Source organism: Salvelinus sp. IW2-2015, linkage group LG20, assembly GCF_002910315.2.
Source record: "Salvelinus sp. IW2-2015 linkage group LG20, ASM291031v2, whole genome shotgun sequence".
NCBI classification, from domain to species: Eukaryota; Metazoa; Chordata; class Actinopteri; order Salmoniformes; family Salmonidae; genus Salvelinus; species Salvelinus sp. IW2-2015.
Window position 1 is genome coordinate 69,176,544 of NC_036860.1, and position 21,053 is coordinate 69,197,596.

At 42.7% G+C, this 21,053-nt stretch overlaps 1 protein-coding gene across 1 annotated transcript in view; it reads left to right on the plus strand.

Moving 5' to 3' along the window:
• The first annotated feature begins 13,621 nt into the window (after positions 1–13,621).
• The window catches only part of LOC111980404 (cathepsin D), a 7,920-nt gene continuing 488 nt past the window's right edge, over positions 13,622–21,053 (plus strand). Inside the window, exons 1-9 of the mRNA XM_024011133.2 lie at positions 13,622–13,873; positions 14,270–14,438; positions 14,746–14,869; positions 18,230–18,348; positions 18,584–18,783; positions 19,542–19,664; positions 19,980–20,124; positions 20,335–20,433; positions 20,665–21,053. The exon at positions 20,665–21,053 is cut by the window's right edge and continues 488 nt beyond it. Coding sequence (XP_023866901.1) covers positions 13,806–13,873; positions 14,270–14,438; positions 14,746–14,869; positions 18,230–18,348; positions 18,584–18,783; positions 19,542–19,664; positions 19,980–20,124; positions 20,335–20,433; positions 20,665–20,826 — 1,209 coding nt within the window. The 5' untranslated portion in view covers positions 13,622–13,805 and the 3' untranslated portion in view covers positions 20,827–21,053. The remainder of the gene's footprint in view (positions 13,874–14,269; positions 14,439–14,745; positions 14,870–18,229; positions 18,349–18,583; positions 18,784–19,541; positions 19,665–19,979; positions 20,125–20,334; positions 20,434–20,664) is intronic.

Consider the following 21,053-nt stretch of genomic DNA (forward strand, 5'->3'; position numbering starts at 1 on the left):
CTCTCAAAAAGACCAACGATGTATATATACACACTAGATGACATATAGGAGGCTTTGTMTTGAAGCCACCGTGCTTCCATCTTGCCCCCCCATTGTAAAACACATTTTGGAAGTTAAAGAAAAGCATTTATTAATGTCTACATTCATTTTTGTCACGTTTATACTATTACAGACACCTTAATGCATACTTTGAAATTATATTATGTGAGATAAACATAAAGTGAAAAAATAGTCAGATTCTTTGAGGCTTCTGATGTTACTGTCCCCACTACCGCAACAAATACTTAAATACATGTAATTTTGTCCTTGAAACATTTAAGTGAAATAGAATTCCATTAATTCCTATGGAGGACTGCGCCTACTGGGGAGTGCCAATATGTCCGACCAGTGGCTTCAAAGCCTCAAAATGGCATTCAAGGGTTTATATACATCGCTGATGCAGACCGAGGATATCCTTCCACGAGTCCTCACCAGCTTCTATAGCTACAAAGTCATAAACCCCACCCATTTCTACAAATTCTCTTCTTAAAATGTGATATTAACCCTAACCACACTGCTAACCTTATGCCTAACCCCTAAATTTAAATTAAGACCAAAGCAAAAAAAATTCTGTGGAATCTGACTTTGTGGCTATAGAAGCTAGTGGAAACCGTATCATTCCGCACATTGGGGGTTAACGGGCCAGTTTTAGAAATCATCCTGTGATGTCTTATACTAATCACATAATTTATGTGAGCAAACAACTTTTCAATAAATGTAATTGCACGTCCTTTTTAGTATTCAGATAATTCACAAATAGGATATAGATKAAATGTRCTGTGGATATTCTCAGCAGTACACACTGCGTAGTAAAACATTTCACATTCACACTCGTACATTTTAAATACTTTATTTTAATCCACAAATCACATTACAGTTGAGAGGATTCAAACATMTCGAAGTTCATGGATATATGGAGACTTATGGATACAGAAAGCACCAAGGCTGCCCAAACAGCTGACACAGAGCAGTACCGCTGCTTTGCCTTTGTCCTATTCAGGTCTGCAATCTGAAAGCCAGGTACTGTCAGCCTATGTACATGGCTGAGACTCCCAAATATTAGCACTGCAAGTTTGTACTGWTAACCAAGGCTGTTCACGGGGGCTGACATTTCAGTAACTTGTCAGCAAAMGCTGGCTTCATGTGTGCTTCAATAGGGCAACCCACTTCAAAAATGAGCACCTCCCTCCGGCCTACCCCCAAAAAAACAATATCTTGTATGTGTCCAAAACATTGCCAGACCTTTACTGCATTAACGACGGCACACACACACCTCAAAATCTACKGGCTGTTAGAGAGAAAGTCTGCCAGACCTGGTGCAGTTCATTGAGCTCCTCCTGTAGCTCTTGGGTCACACCACAAATCCTGGTTGCAAACTTAGTCTCAGAGCCCTTTTCAGCCTCTGGCCGTCCTMGTCAGTATAATACAGGTCCATGTCTCTGGCAAACCCTTTAGGATCATCTCAGACTTCATGCCCAACTGTTGGGACTTATTACACCCAGGATGCACTGCCTCCAGCACCGTGGCCATCCGGGGGGCCTCAGGATCAGCATGATGGAGCCTGTGGAAGTTTTACCGCCTCAGCTCAGCCATCCCACTGTGGATGAAAAAAAGACACAACTCCAAATCTGCTCTCTCGGCTTCGTACTTCTGCACCACCTCCTCCAGCCTCTTCCGGTCCACAGAGTTGATTTTGTTGTTGCCCATGGCCGCTTTGATGCCTATCCCACTACCCGACGCCACCATGCCCGCCCAATTGCTGTGGCTATGAGAGAGGAACCCATGGTCATGTGGGTGAGGACGATGCCCACAATGGCCACCGTCCCTCCCGTGGCGTCCGTGGTGCCCCCTGCGATAGCCATGGTTTTGGTTTTCTTTTMCACTTTGTCCAGCTTCTTGGCGAGYTCGTTGAGCTCTGTGAAGTGGCCTCGCAGGGTATCATTACGCTTCATTAGCAGGCAGTTGAACAGACAGAGGCCATTTTTCACATAGACGCACCTCTAGCTGAAKTCCCTGGTGGGATGGAAAGACAGATTTAATAAAAGACAGAGGGCTGATTAAATGGTATGCCTGGCTGTATTAGATGTAAGATCAAAGCTCTATCCTTGAAATGGTGTATTAACCACATGTGTACAGTAAGAGGTTAGTCAGGTCTCACCTGGTTTCATCCTCTAGACTGAGGCCATAAAATGAAGGAGGCATGTTTTCCCAGCCTGAAAGAGACACATACACAATTACAAAACCAAATGTATTATCCCTCAGTAAACTCTTGGCATTCTCTCAACCAGCTTCACCTGGAATGTTTTCCCATGAGTCTTTTCCTAGCCACCATGCATCTACATCTGCATTGCTTGCTGTTTCTAGTTTTAGGCTGGGTTTCTGTATAGCAAATCTCATCTTTGTATAATACACTCAATAAAAACTATTATATTTATCATAGTGATTTCAGAGTAACATTAAAACACAATAATATGCCCCACCAACATTAGACAACAGTAAAACCTCAAATTGTTGAGATAAGTCAGATTAACCGATGACTAAAATAGCAGTGCAGAAGGCACTCTTTTGCTAAGTGCAGAGACTTATTGTAGGTAATGAATGTGAAGGGCAATGCTACATAATTGGTGGTGCAGCAGAAAGATCAGTGCACCACAAATCCAGAGGTTGTGACTTCAAATCCCAGGTGTTGTCATGTTTCAGCTGAACAGCGTACCACTTACTTTAAAACTACCATACCATTACTTTATTAATAATGGTTTGGGATCATCTGGGACCATCATGTGACGTCCTGACAACTGGTAAAACAAATGTCTTGKGAACATTTCACAAACATCCTAACATGGTCCTCACCCCATTACGGAAAACCACATGAATGTCACCTGATCACGTGTTTAAGCTAAGTTAATGTGACAACATGTAAAGTGTGAGTGGACCAAGTAATTTTAGGTTGCTCGAAAGCGGAAAGGTGGAATAAACGAGTCGGGAGCAGGTTTTCTTACATTGAACAAAGTTCTCTATTTTTCTCTATTTTCTTTCTTCTCAAACAATCCCACACAATCAAGGATCTCACAAGGATAACACAAATCTTCTTCTTTACAGGGATAAGGAACACCAGGTGAGTAACWTTTAACTATAACACAAATCACGGGTGTGTCACTGCCTCAACTATCCATTCGTGGAGAGCTCCTTTCGGGTGGTGGTGCGGATCYGTGGTTGCCATTCCCAAGAGGTAATTTGTCCTCTTCTTCTCCCTTTCATCAGGTAAATCCTCTCCTTCGGAGAATCAATCACCATTTCTTTTTCTCCAGACTGCCAGTTCCCTCCTCTCTCTTGTAGGGGGATAAAAATAGGTGATTAGTACAGTCAGCTGTGCTTAACTGCCTTTGATCACCTTTACTCACCGGGCTGGGCTACTATCCGTGGGACCAGGCTGCCGCCTGCTGGTCCTTCCACAAGAGCAACATGTATTAACATGAAACTAAACACGCGACAACATGTGAAAACATGGTCTCGTGAAATGTTCCAAAAACATGTTTSCAAWTGATTTCACTTGCACATGTGAAGTGTCCCAAAAACACATGTTTTCACATGTGAACAATAACAACAAATCAACAAGACACAAGTACATTTAATAACCATGAGGGGACTTTTTGAGTTTCAGGAAGGAAGGAACATAAATAGAGGTGGTTATATTTCACTGTGAACACTTCCCTGTCTCTGTCACACACATACAGTATCTGTTTCACCTCAGATGAAAGCAATGAAAGCATATCACAATAAATAAATGTTGTACTATATCCTTTGAACGGCACCATGTGTGTATGTAAATTTTCAGTCGTGAGCTGTATTTGTGCTTCTGTCAGCACCAGTTGGAGACAGGGACATGTACTGCTCTCACCTGCAGCAGGGGTTGGAGTTGTGTGGCCAATCKCTGAGGGGGAACGAGACAGGGTGTGGAAGGGGGGCCCTCCCGGCCATGGTGGGGGCCGTGATGGGTGAGGCAACCTCTCATTGTCTGTGTTTGAGGGATATTGAACATGAAAAATCCCAGAAGCGATGTTAGTTGTGAATTGATATAACGGCCTAAAAAGTAACTTGAGTGATGCTGATATTGAGTGGTGCTTACCGTCGGACTCTGGGATCTATTGACGTCATAGTCCCCATACAAGGACAGGGGTTCAGATTTGGGTGGAGCTGGGGGTCGAACAGGGCAAGSGGACTGACTGTGCTTTCGTMCTATGGAATCCTATACCAATACAAAGAAAGCAAAGATGTCTTYTTGACAGAAAGTAAAGTTACACTGATAAAACAGTGAACGTTGATGTCTTTTCTTATTTTTGCTCTACTCGTCGAAGGCCTGTGTTAAACCTTAGCGAAGACTAGTGGGTTGATTTGTTTTATTCAACCTATCTTACTGTATACACTATATACTGGCTTATTCAGTGGTTCTCTTGGTTTACCTTCTCAGTCATTCCAAGTTTAGATCTATCAACATTGTCAMAGCCCCCACCTGCAGATGGAGAGGGCCTCAGAAGAGTGCAATAGGTCTTGGGAGGAACTGGAGGSCGGCGAACAGGACGGGGGTTCAAACAGGGGCTCTGATAGGCTGTTAGGGAGCCAGACTGATTGGAGGTCAGTCAAAACAGTTCATCAATCATTTAGCAACAACAATTGGAACATTAACCGCAAGACACAGTGAGCCAGACTAGAAGCGGAAGAATGAGAGTGGAAAAGAGGAAGAGGCCCCTGGCCTCTGCACAGCAGTGAGTGCATCTTCTATGCTGGTTCTGACAGGAAAACTGATTAGAAGAACRTAGATGTAATGAAACACGAGAAGAGGGTGTTGTTGACTCACCTGGGTATCCATCACATTGCTGTAGCTTGGGGAGAGGCCTGGGAAGCCTGAGTTCTGTTTCTTGTCCAGGGGCTCTGAGTGGGACATAGACTGGGGTAATGCRGGCTGAGTCTAGATTTGGTACACAGATTGACTTCTTCGTGTTAGACTTAGCTGAGACACAAATCACAAAGTCACGATTATGTGCAGTTAAACGGTATATAGACTGTTGTGGTGTCATAGAGCTTTGGGACAGTAACGGAAAGGTTGCTGGTTTGAATACCTGAGACGGCAAGGGGAAAAAAATAAAAAATATATCTGTTGCAGTGCCCTTGAGCAAGGCACTTAACCCTAATTGCTCCAGGGGCGCTGTACAATGGTGACCCTACTCTCTGCGGYTGTCTCAGGGGAAGTTGGGATATGCCAAAAATAATAAATACATTTCTATTACACGCTTTTGTGTAACAGGGAAAATATAAGCACCCCCCCAAYTTAGTAGTATTATTATAATATGAATAATAAGTACTTTACAGTTACAGCCCATTAGGATTAATGAAATTATAATATAGCTATTGTGACCAACCAGAGTTTTGAAACCCAGGTCTCCTGCGTACGACAGTATAAGGTGCATTTCTTCATGTCTTTAAATCATACATTTTTAGTGCTGTCATAGCAATTGAGTATGGGGAAGAGGTTAGTGCTGGCCTGCATTTGATATCACTTGGCTTCTACTCACCTGGGGCTCTGACATCTGAGGCAATTAGTCACCAGCAGTCACAAAGTTTGGCCGAAAGGGAGACCGGCTCCTTGACCTGGCAGACCCTGGTGTCTGGCTATTCCATGGGCTTCCATTGTACCTATAATTCTATCAAACGCAATTCAAATATCTTTAACACTGTCAAAGAAGGATTTGAAAATTTGGCAATTTTCCTTCTGCATCATCCTTACCGTTGATGCGTTTTCCTCTTGGCTGTCTGAATCCACGTGTAAGGATGGGAGATCATAGGACCCGATGGCCGTGGACGACTTCACCAAGAATGACTTCAAATCACTGCAAACTCTCGCTTGTCTTTTTACATGGCAAATCTCCAGTAAGAGCTTTGTTTTGAAATGTTGCACTTCCCCCCTGATATCAAGTCTACTGTGCGAGGAAGATCCAAGACTCAGAAATACAAGATTACATCTAACTATGAGCACTGACGAAGACGTTTAGCCATAATGTGGGTTAAGGCTTTAGTTTCACACTGAAAGTGGACACTGTTTTAATGATAACACAACAACCAACCAATGAATAGGATATCCGACCATATCATTTTCACAACATTCCCTTTTGGAAATGGTAGGGCGATATACACTACCATTCAAAAGTTTGGGGTCACTTAGAAATGTCCTTGTTTTTGAAAGAAAAACACGTTTTTTTTGTCCATTAAAATAACATCAAATTGATCAGAAATACAGTGTAGACATGGTTAATGTTGTAAATGACTTAGCTGGAATGTCTGATTTTTAATGGAATATCTACATAGGCGTACTATTYTRAGCAACCATCACTCCTGTGTTCCAATYMCAAGTTGTGTTAGCTAATCCAAGTTTATCATTTTAAAAGGCAAAAAAAAACTTTTTCAATTATGTTAGCAAATCAAATCAAATGTATTTATATAGCCCTTCGTACATCAGCTGATATCTCAAAGTGCTGTACAGAAACCCAGCCTAAAACCCCAAACAGCAAGCAATGCAGGTGTAGAAGCACGGTGGCTAGGAAAAACTCCCTAGAAAGGCCAAAACCTAGGAAGAAACCTAGAGAGGAACCAGGCTATGAGGGGTGGCCAGTCCTCTTCTGGCTGTGCCGGGTGGAGATTATAACAGAACATGGCCAAGATGTTCAAATGTTCATAAATGACCAGCATGGRCAAATAATAATAATCACAGTAGTTGTCGAGGGTGCACCACCTCAGGAGTAAATGTCAGTTGGCTTTTCATAGCCGATCATTAAGAGTATCTCTACCGCTCCTGCGGTCTCTAGAGAGTTGAAAACAGCAGGTCTGGGACAGGTAGCACGTSCGGTGAACAGGTCAGGGTTCCATAGCCGCAGTCAGAACAGTTGAAATMGGAGCAGCAGCACGGCCAGGTGGACTGGGGACAGCAAGGAGTCATCATGTCAGGTCGTCCTGAGGCATGGTCCTAGGGCTCAGGTCCTCCAAGAGAGAGAAAGAAAGAGAGAAAGAGAGAATTAGAGAGAGCATACTTAAATTCACACAGGACACCGGATAAGACAGAAGTACTCCAGATATAACAAACTGACCCTAGCCCCCCGACACATAAACTAATGCAGCATAAATACTGGAGGCTGAGACAGGAGGGGTCAGGAGACACTGTGGCCCCATCCGATGATACCCCCGGACAGYGCCAAGCGTTTGTAGACTTTAAGAAACAAAGATGAAGGGACAGTTTCATCAGTACATGCTTAAAGAAAGTCATATCACAAAGATCACAGTGCCCACCAAATCTATGACAATAGAGCATGAATTGTAAGCACCAAAGTGTGTTTGTCAAAATAATATCTGAAAATGTCAGTTGTTGTACATAAATTGCTATTGCAAATAGAAGTATTATGATATATGCAGTTGAGGAATATTCCATGTACCAACACTAGATGTAGAACGGACATAAGACATTCCCACATACAGTATTTTTTTATTTCACCTTTATTCAACCAGGTAAGCCAGTTGAGAACAAGTTCTCATTTACAACTGCGACCTGGCCAAGATAAAGCAAAGCAGTGTGACACAAACAACAAGGCAGAGTTACACAGGGAATAAACAAACGTACAGTCAATAACACAATAGAAAAGTCTATATACAGTGTGTGCAAATGAAGTAAGATTAGGGAGGTAAAGGCAATAAATAGGCCGTAGTGGCAAAATAAATACAATTACGCAAATAAACACTGAAGTGATAGGTGTGCAGAAGATGAATGTGCAAGTAGAGATACTGGGGTGCAAAGGAGCAAAAGAAAAATATCTATAAATAAAATAACAATATGGGGATGAGGTATTTGYATGGGCTATTTACAGATGGGCTATGTACAGGTGCAATGATCTGTAAGCTGCTCTGATAGCTGATACTTAAAGATAGTGAGGGAGATATGAGTCCAGCATCAGTGATTTTTCAATTCGTTCCAGTCATTGGCAGCAGAGAACTGGAAGGAAAGGCGGCCAAACGAGGAATTGGCTTTTGGGGTGACCAGTGAAATATACTTGCTGGAGCGCGTGCTATGGGTGGGTGCTGCTATAGTGACCAGTGAGCTGAGATAAGGCGGGGCTTTAACTAGCAAGGACTTATAGATGACCTGGAGCCAGTGGGTTTGGCGACGAATATGAAGCGAGGGCCAGCCAACGAGAACATACAGGTCGCAGTGGTCACAGTAGTATATGGGGCTTTGGTGACGCATCCAATTTGCTGACTAGAGTMTTGTAGGCTATTTTGTCAAGGATCGGTAGGATAGTCAGTTTTACGAGGGTATGTTTGGAAGCATGAGTGAAGGATGCTTTGCTGCGAAATAGGAAGCCAATTCTAGATTTAATTTTGGATTGGAGATGCTTAATATGAGTCTGGAAGGATTACAGTCTAGCCAGACACCTAGGTATTTGTAGTTGTCCACATATTCTAAGTCAGAACATCCAGAGTAGTGATGCTAGGCGGGCGGGCAGGTGCGGGCAGTGATCGGTTGAAGAGCATGCATTTCGTTTTACTTGCATTTAAGAGCAGTTGGAGGCCACGGAAGGAGAGTTGTATGGTTAGTTAACAGTGTCCAAAGAAGGGCCAGAAGTATACAGAATGGTTTCGTCTGCGTAAAAGCGGATCAGAGAATCACCAGCAGCAAGAGCGACATCATTGATGTATACAGAGAAAAGAGTCGACCCGAGAATTGAACCCTGTAGCACCCCCATAGAGACTGCCAGAGGTCCGGACAACAGGCCCTCCGATTTGACACACTGAACTCTATCAGAGAATTAGTTGGTGAACCAGGCGAGGCAGTCATTTGAGAAACCAAGGCTGTTGAGTCTGRCGATAAGTTCCTAACTTCCCTGAAAAGTTGCATATCGCGGGGGCTATTTGATGCTAATGCAGTACGCCACAGGATGTTTTTGTGCTGGTCAAGGGCAGTCAGGTCTGGAGTGAACCAAGGGCTATATCTTTTCCTGGTTCTACATTTTTTGAATGGGGCATGCTTATTTAAGATGGTGATGAAAGCACTTTTAAAGAGTAACCAGTCATCCTCTACTGACGGAATGAGGTCAATTTCTTTCCAGGATACACGGGCCAGGTCGATTAGAAAGGCCTACTCGCTGAAGTGTTTTTGTGAGTGTTTGACTGTGATGAGGGGTGGTTGTTTGACCGCGGACCCACTACGGACGCAGGCAATGAGGCAGTGATCACTGAGATCCTGGTTGAAGACAGCAGAGGTGTATTTAGAGGACAGGTTGGTCAGGATGATATCTATGAGGGTGCCCGAGTTTACGGATTAGGGGTTGTACCTGGTAAATTTCATAATTTGGGTGAGGTTGAGGGCATCTAGCTTAGATTGTAGGARGGCCGGAGTGATAAGCATATCCCAGTTTAGGTCACCTAACAGTACAAACTCTGAAGATAAATGGGGGGCAATTAATTCACATATGGTGTCCAGGGCGCAGCTGGGGGCTGAGGGGGGTCTGTAACAAGRGGCAACAGTGAGAGACTTATTTCTGGAAAGGTGGGTTTTTAAAAGTCGAAGCTCGAACTGTTTGGGCACAGACCTGGATAGCATGACAGAACTCTGCAGTAGATTGCAACTCCACCCCCTTCGGCAGTTCTGTCTTGGGGGAAAATGTATACACATTCATAGAGGCATTTTCCAGCTATGATTTTACCACTCATAATCCAGAATGGATATGACAATGTGGCCAGCACAGGACGTAATACACCCTTACAACAATCTACTTTTTGATATTTTTGACTTCTTATCTGGTAAACTGCTACTATGTGTCAAGAAGAGAGCRCCAAATAGGGGTTAGTGTACTCCAGTAAAAAACTATTGCCATGTGTCCCCGTTCATAGGAGCATGAAAGACTCGTCTCTGGTAGAATTGAGTTGGCACTTTATTGGCCCAAACACCCACAGACTTACAAGGTTGAGATTACTCATGGACAGTAATTAGTCATTTTTTTTTGCATTGATGCATTGTGTCTTCTAACTGTCCAAGAATAGGATCCAAAGTGGTAGGAAATATTTGTTCCCATAAATACAAAGGAGGATGTCTCTCCTCATACCTCTGGCACTTTAGTCAGACTGCCAGACTGTGCACCACAGAGCCAATCAGGACAGAATACATACAGGTCAACGGTGCCAATTGAATGTCAAGGGGTGTGTCTGCCTTTTGGATGACTCACTCTTTACAGAGAACCCCTGTGGTTCAAGTCAAGAGCTACCCTTCCCATTTCAATCTGCTCTGCGCATGTCTGAAAGTGACAGAGCCAGCAGCCAAGAGAGTTTTTCACAGTATGTCATAAAACATTATTACACTTATGAATGTAGGTAAAATGCTAATATGTATTAGATCCCGTACAATGGAATAACTAAGACCTGAATTTGAATGCAGCGTGTTTCCGATTCCTCCTTTTCTTTCTGTCCAGCAGGGTCAACCAAAAACACTTGGGCCTGATGGTTCATGCAGATACTGGGGAAGCAATATAGAAATGTATTGATCCCTTAAATGATTTTACTATTAAATGACCCATATCACAACCCTCATACCTCTTCACAAAAATTTACCTAAATCAATTTTGGAAAAAGGATTTTACTCACAAAAGATGTAGGAATGTATTTTTCCAGTTAGAAATAGTAGGCCATGCATCAAATAACTATTTTCATCAGAAAAACGAACCCTCAAATGCACTATTGCATTTTGTAAGTTGTCTGCAGGTGGCTTGTTGTGAATACACTCAAATATCAAGTCATTATCAGGTTATGGAAACTGCGTTCTAATACTCAACGTAGAAGGATTTGTCTTAATGTACAGTATATGAAAGTGATGCTATGAAAAGGATTCTTTCACCTTATCAAGCTTACTCTGACTGACAAATCACTGCCTATTACCGTGAATAAAAAGAACACATGAAACATTGTTTTTCATGAGGCCTACATGTGTGCCTTCCTTTAAGCACCTCTGTTTGAACACCTCTCCTGTCCTTGATCCATACCACATACAGCCATTTGCGGATCTTTTCAGTGTCCATGTGAAAGATAGTTATTGCGAGGCTGGAACATTTGTTAACTTCAAAACATTTTTTTTAACACCCATGTGAAATGAAGGCCAGCAAGCTTACAGATTTAAGTCTAATAGCATGATAAGAAAGTAGACAAACATCAGAGTGTGCGATATGAAGGTATAGCCAGTCGACATTCTGAACCTTGTTTGAGGTTAGTAGGTCACATGACCAAGGAGCTGTTGAKATTTTAAATTGAGAAGAATTCATGTAAAATATTGTGAGATGAAAATGGACAAACTAAAGAGTGTGCAATATAGAAGGGTAGTCAGTGGACATTCTGAACCTTGTTTGAAGTCATTAGGTCACATGACCAAGGAGCTATTGAAATTTTACATTTAGAAAAGTTCATGTAAGATCTTGTGAGATGAAAATGGACAAACTAAAGGGTGTGCAATATAGAAGGGTAGTCAGTGAACATTCTGAACCTTGTTTGAGTCCAGTTGCTCACATGACCAAAGAGCTTTGAAATTCAAAAATGTAAATAACTAATTTAAAATAGTGTGAGATGTAAATAGACGAAAAATAAATGTGTGCAATGTGTGTCTATGCCATCAGGTTAGCTAGAACCAGTTTTGAAAGTTTTAGGAGTAATGGTTAAATAACTATTGAAATTTGAAAAATMTGATTTGTCACTATGTTGACGGTCCCTAACTGCTGTTGGTGGACGTAAGGAAGACTACAGACGAATATCCAACCTGAAACTGTCTTTACTTCGGTCCAGGTTGCGGTTGTAAATGAGAACTGATTCTCAACTGGCCTACCTGGTTAAATAAAGGTTAAATAAATATTAAACCTGCAGCTGAGCAACTCATCCACGACTTTATTTCATCCCGACGGGACTATTGTAATGTCCTTTTTGTTGGCGCATCTGCCAAGTGCCTAAACTGGCTACAATATGGCCAAAACTTTGCTCCACGTGTCCTCACCCACACTATTAGGGCTGAAGAATCTCTGTCCTCCTTTAAGGCACAGCTCAAGACCTTGCTAATTCTGTTCTCATGTTCTCCGGATCTGGCGACACCTATAGCTTTGATCGTCTGTCTGTGTCTGTGTTGTTTTGGATTGTTTTTATTCATTTTTTTTGTTTAATTTATTATTTACAAATTATTACAAATTGACAAATTATTATAATGTTAGTGGGAAAATGGACATCTTCAAATCAAAACCCAACCTTCATGTTGTGACAAACGCATGTTCGAAACTCCGTTTTAGACAAGACTGAATTTATGACCAAAATTATTATATTTACACTTTGTAGTAAATTTTGACACTATAATAACTTTTTACGACTCCTGTCGATGTCTGATAGGCTGTTTTAAAAGTGATGCGTTGCTTTTTAATGGCAGTCGGTCTTTAACGCTTCGAACACACCGGCTGCGTCATTGCATCACTGCTGCATAACATTTTGCGCAGCTAGGCAACTATACTGATGCAGGTACCTTTTGCAAATGGTCGCATGCGGTTGGACACATGGAAGAGAGAATAATTTTCGCAGTATCCTCAAAACCGTGTCTTTTTGACACAACTGCTGACAGCTACAGGGACATAAACACAAAAAAATGCTGCTTGGAGACAAGTGTCCACGATAGTAGGATTGCCAGGTCAGTTTAGTAGTGAGCTTGTGCTAGATGTGGCTAGTTAGCGTTAGCTAGCTAGCTAACCTAGCTTGCTAACCTAGCCAATGAGGTGGTCGTTGGTCTCATTGTTGAAAGAGCCTACTCTGCCTATCTTTACTATTTATTATTGCATTTCGCTCCAAAACTGCATTTGAGGGAAATTATATTATAGGCTCTCACAATTAATTTGAGGATGTCATCGAATAAATAATATACTTGGCAAATAAATTTAAAAAAAATGTAAAGAAATTATGCAATCAAACTGTTTTTATGTAATCACACATTTTTACTGAATGTGTGTGCAAAAAAAAATCTACATTCATATTTTGCTACTTTCTGTCAAGTCCACTCATACAATTTGATGCATACGTTCGATTTATCGAACGTATGCACCACACAGAACGCACTGCAACTGCCTCTGCAACGCAATGCTGCAAGGCAAATGCAGCGTTCCATTGGAAATGAATGTACTTCTGGTGTATCGAAACGCAATGACACAGTCGGTGTGTTCGAAGCGTAAGAGGGGTTCTTGCAGATGCAGCAACGCCCCGAATTGCGGGCCGCAATCAGACCCTTCTCCATGTATCTCGTGATCCTGAGACAACGACTTGTCAAGTGCGCAGTATGGTGTCTGATTTAAAATGTTCGGTGCTATCCGGGGATCCCACCAAGCTTTTATAATTTGAATCAACTGTGCAATATAAATAAAACAAAAAAATCTCCACTCCGGACGTCCAAAGGATCCCCGATTGCACTGACCAATTTAAAAGGATGTACACTTTACTAGCCAATTAAGACCGTCTAATGTATGTGCTCTCTCCAATCAGGGTTGGGCCGAGTGAAGAAAACCGAGTGTGTACGGAAATCACCGAAAGACATACGGATATAACTGGGTTTAGTGCGTAGATTTGATAGTGCTCGGTCTTCTGTGGACAGGCTGTTTGGACGTCGAAGATTCTTGCCTAAAGTGAAAGAACTTACCATCCAGTTGGTTTATCGAAGACAGAATATGGAGTGTCTTAAAATATTYTATATAACCATCGCGCTGTTGATAGCGCACAGCTCGGCTATTATAAGGTAAAATATTTATCTTCTGTTTGGGAAACTTTTGAATAACTCAAAGAATTACTCTCACGCCATCCTGTGAGAATAAGCTATCTCTGGGGTAGTTTAATTTCCTGACATTATGCAATTATTATTACATGCATGTTTGTTTAGGCACATGTAGTTCAGATTTTGGTGCACACGTAGAACGTTTACATAACGCTGGCATGTCCATGCTATCTAGTTTGCATTGAGGTTAACATAGATTGTACATTTTAAAAAAAAGAACCAAGCTGCTCGTAAATGAATGGGGTCAGCAGTAGAACACTTGTATAAAACAGGAAGTAGAGCGCACGAGTTCTGAATTATTCGTTAAACAAATTACGACAAACTGTCTCTATTTTCCTCATCATACATATTTGCCCGTAGAATTCCCCTCCACAAGACGCGCAGTATGCGCCGCCTGATGAGTGACAATGGGATGAGTTTTGAACAACTCCAGGACATGGCCAAGACCGTTGGTGGTGCYGGAGCTAACGTACCAATAAACACTCCGAGCCCGAAAGTGCCAGTTGAGAGACTCACCAACTTCATGGATGTAAGTGGATATTGTCACTAGGCCTGGGTTGACTTTAGCTTGTTTTAGGCTGACTGAAGCAATAATAAGTAAAGCCAGGGTTCTCCATGAGTTGGGRGTGCAGGCTTTTGGTCCAACCCTTCATGACATGCCTAGTCTTCTAATCAAGGCCCAGATTGATGATCATGTAGTGTGTATATATATTTGTTTGAATAAAAGCTTGCACATTCAGAATCTCTCTCCCTAGGAGTGAGGAGAAGAGAACTGTAGTATAGACTTAGGCATATGTATTTATCATATGAATGTTGTTTGTATCAAATCTCTACAGGCTCAGTACTATGGGGTGATCAGCATAGGCACACCACCCCAGGATTTTACTGTGCTGTTTGACACTGGCTCCTCCAACCTGTGGGTGCCCTCCATTCACTGCTCCTTCCTGGATGTCGCATGCTGTGAGTCAGTCTATTATTGCATTCACTGCACTTCACCATAGCCGCAGGAAGTAGGGGTCCTGGGGGGGAAAATGCAACAATTAAGGATGTTACTGCGTTACAGTTCATATAAGGAAATCAGTAAATTTAAATAAACAAATTAAGCCCTAATCTATGGCTTTCACATCACTGGGAATACAGATATGCATCTGTTGGTCACAGGTAGGGGCGTGGATCAGAAAACCAGTCYGTATTTGGTGTTACCACAATTTGCCTCATGCAGCATCTCCTTCAAATCGAGTTGACCAGGCTGTTTGTGGCCTGTGACATGTTGTCCCACTCCTCTTCAATGGCTGTGTGAAGATGTTGGTGGGAATTGGAACACACTTTTGTACACGTCGATCCAGAGCATCCCAAACATGCTCAATGTACTATGCAGGCCATGGAAGAACTGGGAAATGTTCAGCTTCCAGGAATTGTGTACAGATCCTTTCGACATGGGGCSGTGCATTATGCTGAAACATGGTGGCGGATGAATGGCATGGCAATGGACCCCAGGATCTCGTCACGCTATCGCTGTGCATTCAAACTGCCATCGATAAAATGCAATTGTGTTCGTTGTCTGTAGCTTATGCCTGCCCAGACCATAACTTCCCCGCCACCATGGGGCACTCTGTTCACAATGTTGACATCAGCAAACCGCTCACCCACACAATGCCATACACGCTCACCCACACAATGCCATACACGCTATCTGCCATCTGCCCGCTACAGTTGGAACCGGGATTAATCTGTGAAGAGCACACTTCTCCAGTGTGCCAGTGAACATTTGCCCACTGAAGTCGGTTACGATGCCGAACTGCAGTCAGGTCAAGGCCCTGGTGAGGACGGCGAGCATGCAGATGAGCTTCCCTGAGATGGTTTCTGACAATTTGCTGGAATTCTTTGTGCAAACCAATAGTTTCATCAGAAAATCCTGGTGGCTGGTCTCAGATGGTCCTGCAGGTGAAGAAGCTGGATGTGGAGMTCCTGGGCTGGTGTGGTTACACMGGGTATGCGGTTGTGAAGCCGGTTGGACGGACTGCCAAATTCTCTAAAAGGATGTTGAAGGTGGCTTATGGTAGAAAATTAAGATTAATTRCTGCAGCCAGCATGCCAATTGTARGCTCCCTCAACTTGACACAACTGCACATTTGAGTGGCATTTTATTGTCCCCAGCACAACGTGCACATATGTAATGATCATGCTGTTTAATCAGCTTTAAATGCCACACCTGTCAGGTGGATGGATTATCTTGGCAAAGGAGAAATGCTCACTAACAGGGATTTAAACAAATTGGTGCCCAAAATCTGAGTTAAATTTGTTTTTTGAGCATATGGGATATTTTTATTTCAGCTCATGAAACATGGGACCAACACTACATTTTGSGTTTATATTTTTGTTCATTATGTATGCATGTATGTGCACGCGAACCATCGCATTTAACCATGGCAAGGTGACTGGGAATATGGCAGAAAATATAGTGTAGTTATTCACTCCGCAAAGTAATCAAACAAGCTAAAAGTCAGTATAGAGATCAAGTGGAGTTGTATGTGGCAGGGACTACAAAAGGAAAACCAGCCACATTGCAGAAACCGACGTCTTGCTTCCMGACAGGCTAAACACATTCTTCGCACGCTTTGAGGATAACACAGTGCCACCGACGCGGCTCGCTACCAAGGACTACCGAGGGCTCTCCTTCTCCGTGGCTGACATGAGTAAAACACGTCGGCCAAAACAATCCTGAAGCGTGGATTCCGATTAGTCAGACCAGCATTGAATAGTTCGAAGCACGAGTACTTCCTGTTTGAGTTTCTGCCTATAGGACGGGAGGAGCAAGATGGAGTCGTGGTCAGATTTGCAGAAAAGAGGGCGGGTGAGGGCCTTGTAAGAATTCCGGAAGTTTGAATAGCAATGGTCGAGAGTCTTAGCAGCGCGAGTAGTACAGTCGATATGTTGATAGAACTTCGGCAGCCTAGTCCTCAGATTTTCTTGGTTAAAATCCCCAGCTACAATAAATGCACCTTCAGGATATGTGGTTTGCATAAAGTCCAGGGAAGTTATTTGATGGCTGTTGAGGTAATGGCTTGAGATGGGATGTAAACAGTCGTGGCAATGACGGAGGATAATTCTCTTAGGAGATATTATAGTCAGCATTTAATTGAGGTACTCTAGGTCGGGTGAACAAAAGGACTTGAGTTCCTGTATGTTCCTAGAATTACACCACGAGTCGTTAATCATGAAATGCCCTTCTGCTTCCCGAAGAGAGCTTTATTCCTGTCTGCGCGACGTAGTGAGAATCCTGCTGGCTTTACTGACTCTGACTGAGTATCCCGAGAGAGACATGTTTCAGTGAAACAAAGTTTGTTACAGGCCGTGATGTCTCTCTGGAAAGAAATCCTTGCTCTAAGCTCATCAACTTTGTTATCCAAAGACTGAACATTAGCGAGTAATATACTTGGAAGCGGTGGGTGGTGTGTGCGCCTCCTAAGTTGAACCAGCAGGTCGCCTCGAGTACCTCTCCTCCGCCGGTGACGTTTTGGGTCGGCCTCTGGAATAAGTTAAATTTCTCTGGGGAGAGTGAACAAAGATCTAATCCAGGGAAGTCGTATTCCTGTTTGTAATGCTGGTAGTTCTGGTGAGTTACCGCTGCTCTAATATCCAATAGTTCTTCCCGGCTGTATGTAATGACACAACATTTCCTGAGCTAATAATGTAAAGAATAGTACATAAATAGAAAATACTGCAAAGTTTGCTAAGAGCTAGTGCCATTTTATCAGATTAACTGTTTTGTACAGATAATTATCGGACTCATGTTACAAATGCTTGTGAACACGGAAATACAAATACATTTAGTTGAAAAAATGTTCACACTAGTGCACTGGGCCTTCACTAGTCCTGTATTAGTGGACAATATAGATGTCTACAGCGCAGTTTTTTTTTTTTGCATCCTGTCAATGCAGCTCCCCCACCCCCAAACTACTTCCCGTGGCTATGCACTTCACTCATAACATTATGGCTTTACTACCTGCTGAGTCTCCTATCATATAATCATGAGATGGGGGCAAAAGTGCAGCTCCCCCACCCCCAAACTACTTCCCGTGGCTATGCACTTCACTCATAACATTATGGCTTTACTACCTGCTGAGTCTCCTATCATATAATCATGAGATGGGGGCAAAAGCTAAAGTTGCAAATACCTTGTTTGCTCAGCCATGCTTTGGCATTGGAAGTCATATTCATCTTTAAGGCATCATGAAGGACCTGTTTGTTTTTTATGCAAATGAWTGCCATTTATCCAACCTGAGAAGTAGTGTGAACTTTATCTACACCTCTGCTTAGGGCTCCACCATCGTTATAACTCCAAGAAGTCGAGCACGTACGTTCAGAATGGCACCAAGTTCTCCATCCAGTATGGCAGAGGCAGCTTGTCTGGYTTCATCAGTGGGGACACTGTCTCTGTAAGTGGACTGTTCTGTGTTGTCCATTGTTCATTTGCATTCCTCTCATTTAAGTGGGCAAATCCACAGCATTTTTGTGTAATTTTACCACTGTCGATTTTTAAGTGACTGAATGTGGAGCATAGTCTGCATAACATTCCTTACTGTGTATTGTCTGTAAACCTCACTGTTTTAGTATTCAAGAACAGTCTGCTTTGTACATCACACTTCCTGTTCTTCATTCCATCCCTCTCAGTTGGCTGGCATGCAGGTCACTGGTCAACAGTTTGGTGAGGCCGTAAAGCAACCTGGCATCACGTTTGCAGTGGCACGCTTTGACGGGGTGCTGGGCATGGGCTACCCTACCATATCTGTCAACAAAATAACCCCTGTGTTTGACACCGCCATGGCTGCCAAGCTGTTGCCTCAGAACATATTTTCCTTCTATATTAGCAGGTTGGTTGGTTTTAGGGATTTTACCTTTTTGAATACATTCTTACTGAGGGRCCTAGGTCAATGTGTGGTTTGTTGACTTGTGATTTGTTTAAAAACTTATGTCCTGTTCACCGTTGGTGGAGGTCAACTGAAAGGAGTTTCTTGTATTTGAACTGGGATATTTTGAGCTTCTGTTATCCTGATTTTTAAAATTATTATTTTATACATTTGCTGTCATATTTCCTCAGAAACAAGGAAGTGAAATAGTTAACCTAATTTCAGTTTGTGACAACAAGCACGTTATAGTGTGAGAATCATTGTACCATCTATACCGCTGTCAAACTATTTTTTCCATTTTACCAAAAATATTGTATTTTTAGCTGTTTGGTGTACAAAACTGAAAGTAAGATGCAACAACTTAATGGAAGCATAGAAATACTGCACATAGAACATATKTACTGCTTAGACTTGCTTGCAATGAGAATGACAGATCTATAACTCACATTTACATGTGAATTTGGTTGGGTCACCCAAAAAGTTACATATTGCAGCTTTAAAATGGCTTCCTTATTGTGGGTGAAGTCTATGAACACCACAGGGTAATTCATTTTCATAACTTGTACAACCTTATATTCTTGTTGTCACTAGCTTCAATGGGGTTGAGGCAATACATTTTATCATCTGATATTAGATTGATGATCAAGACCCTCTTCCAGTGCACTAGTAGATTTATCCAATGAACTAATACCTTGTAACCCCTTCGATATCCTGTTCCTTAGAGATCCATTGGCTGCTGTAGGAGGAGAGCTGATGCTGGGAGGCACGGACCCACTGTACTACACTGGAGACCTGCACTATGTCAACGTCACACGCAAGGCTTATTGGCAGATCGAGATGAGCAAGTAAGCAACTTGGTTCTCATCTARACAGAGGCTCTATTATAATATCCATTCAAGAGGAGAACTGCCCCCTCATTGAAGTCTTGAAGTTCAAGGCTGATTGGGTACTGCATGCTGTTTCCAGAAAGCAGGGTCCCCATTATAGTGAAAGGAAAAATAGAAATCTTCATGTAAATAAAATATAAATAAAGACAATCATGGTAACAATAATTGCTTCTATTACACCAGATGCATGTCCTTGAACCGTTTTATAAAGTCGCACGCAGAAGTTAAGGATTATTTAGTCTTGAGTGATCACAGCTAATTGGTGCTCTGCAGTGTGGAAGTGGGCAACCAGCTGACGCTGTGCAAGGCCGGTTGCCAGGCGATTGTTGACACAGGAACGTCCCTCATCATCGGGCCTGTGGAGGAGGTCAGGGCGCTGCACAAGGCCATCGGAGCCTTGCCTCTACTGATGGGAGAGGTAGGTAGAGGAGTCTGTAGACTAAATGTCTACCTGTTGTTCCAACCTCTGTTTTAGTTGTCCTGAATGGTCAACAAAAGATTTCAATCATGCTTGGCAAGGCTCTATTTTCTTGTAACCTCAGCTGTTTGTGTATTGTACTGGCAGAAGTTACGTGTTGATTTGTGAAGTACATGCGATTACTTGTAACCTACTTTCACTTCCTCTCAGTATTGGATTGACTGTAAGAAGGTTCCATCTCTCCCCGTCATCGCATTCAACCTGGGAGGGAAGATGTTCAACTTGACTGGAGATGACTATATCCTGAAGGTYAATTCCACCTTCTGACCAGTGTTCACTGTGGCCTGCCTGCCGGAGAAAACAGTCTGTGAAATTTGACATCAATCAGCGTGAATTAAACGGTTAATCACAGTTCACGTGCATAGAGAGGCGTTTTTATTACGTCTAGAAAATGTATTAGAATCTATTTCATTCTGTGGACATACGTGTAGATAGGTTGAAGTGACAAATCKTTCAAAGCTTCTCCCCTATGTGCTGCAGGAGTCCCAGATGGGTCTTAAAATCTGTCTGTCCGGCTTCATGGCAATGGACATCCCTCCTCCGGCTGGACCGCTGTGGATCCTGGGAGATGTGTTCATTGGACGCTACTACAGCGTGTTTGACAGGGACGCAGACCGCATGGGGTTCGCCCCCGTGAAGTAGAAGGGAGAAAAAACAGRCCCTAGCCACTTGTGGAGATTTGAAAGGATTTGAGTATAAGCAATATAGTGGGCTTATGAAACCAAGGTGTGCAAGGTGGCGCTAGTACCTATCAAGTCCCCACAGATCATGCTGAATGAGGAAAAGCACACCACCAAAATGAACAAACTCCAAAGGGGCACCTTTGCGTTGTTCCTTGTCTGTTTTGCTTCTTGTGGGCCCTTTTTTTT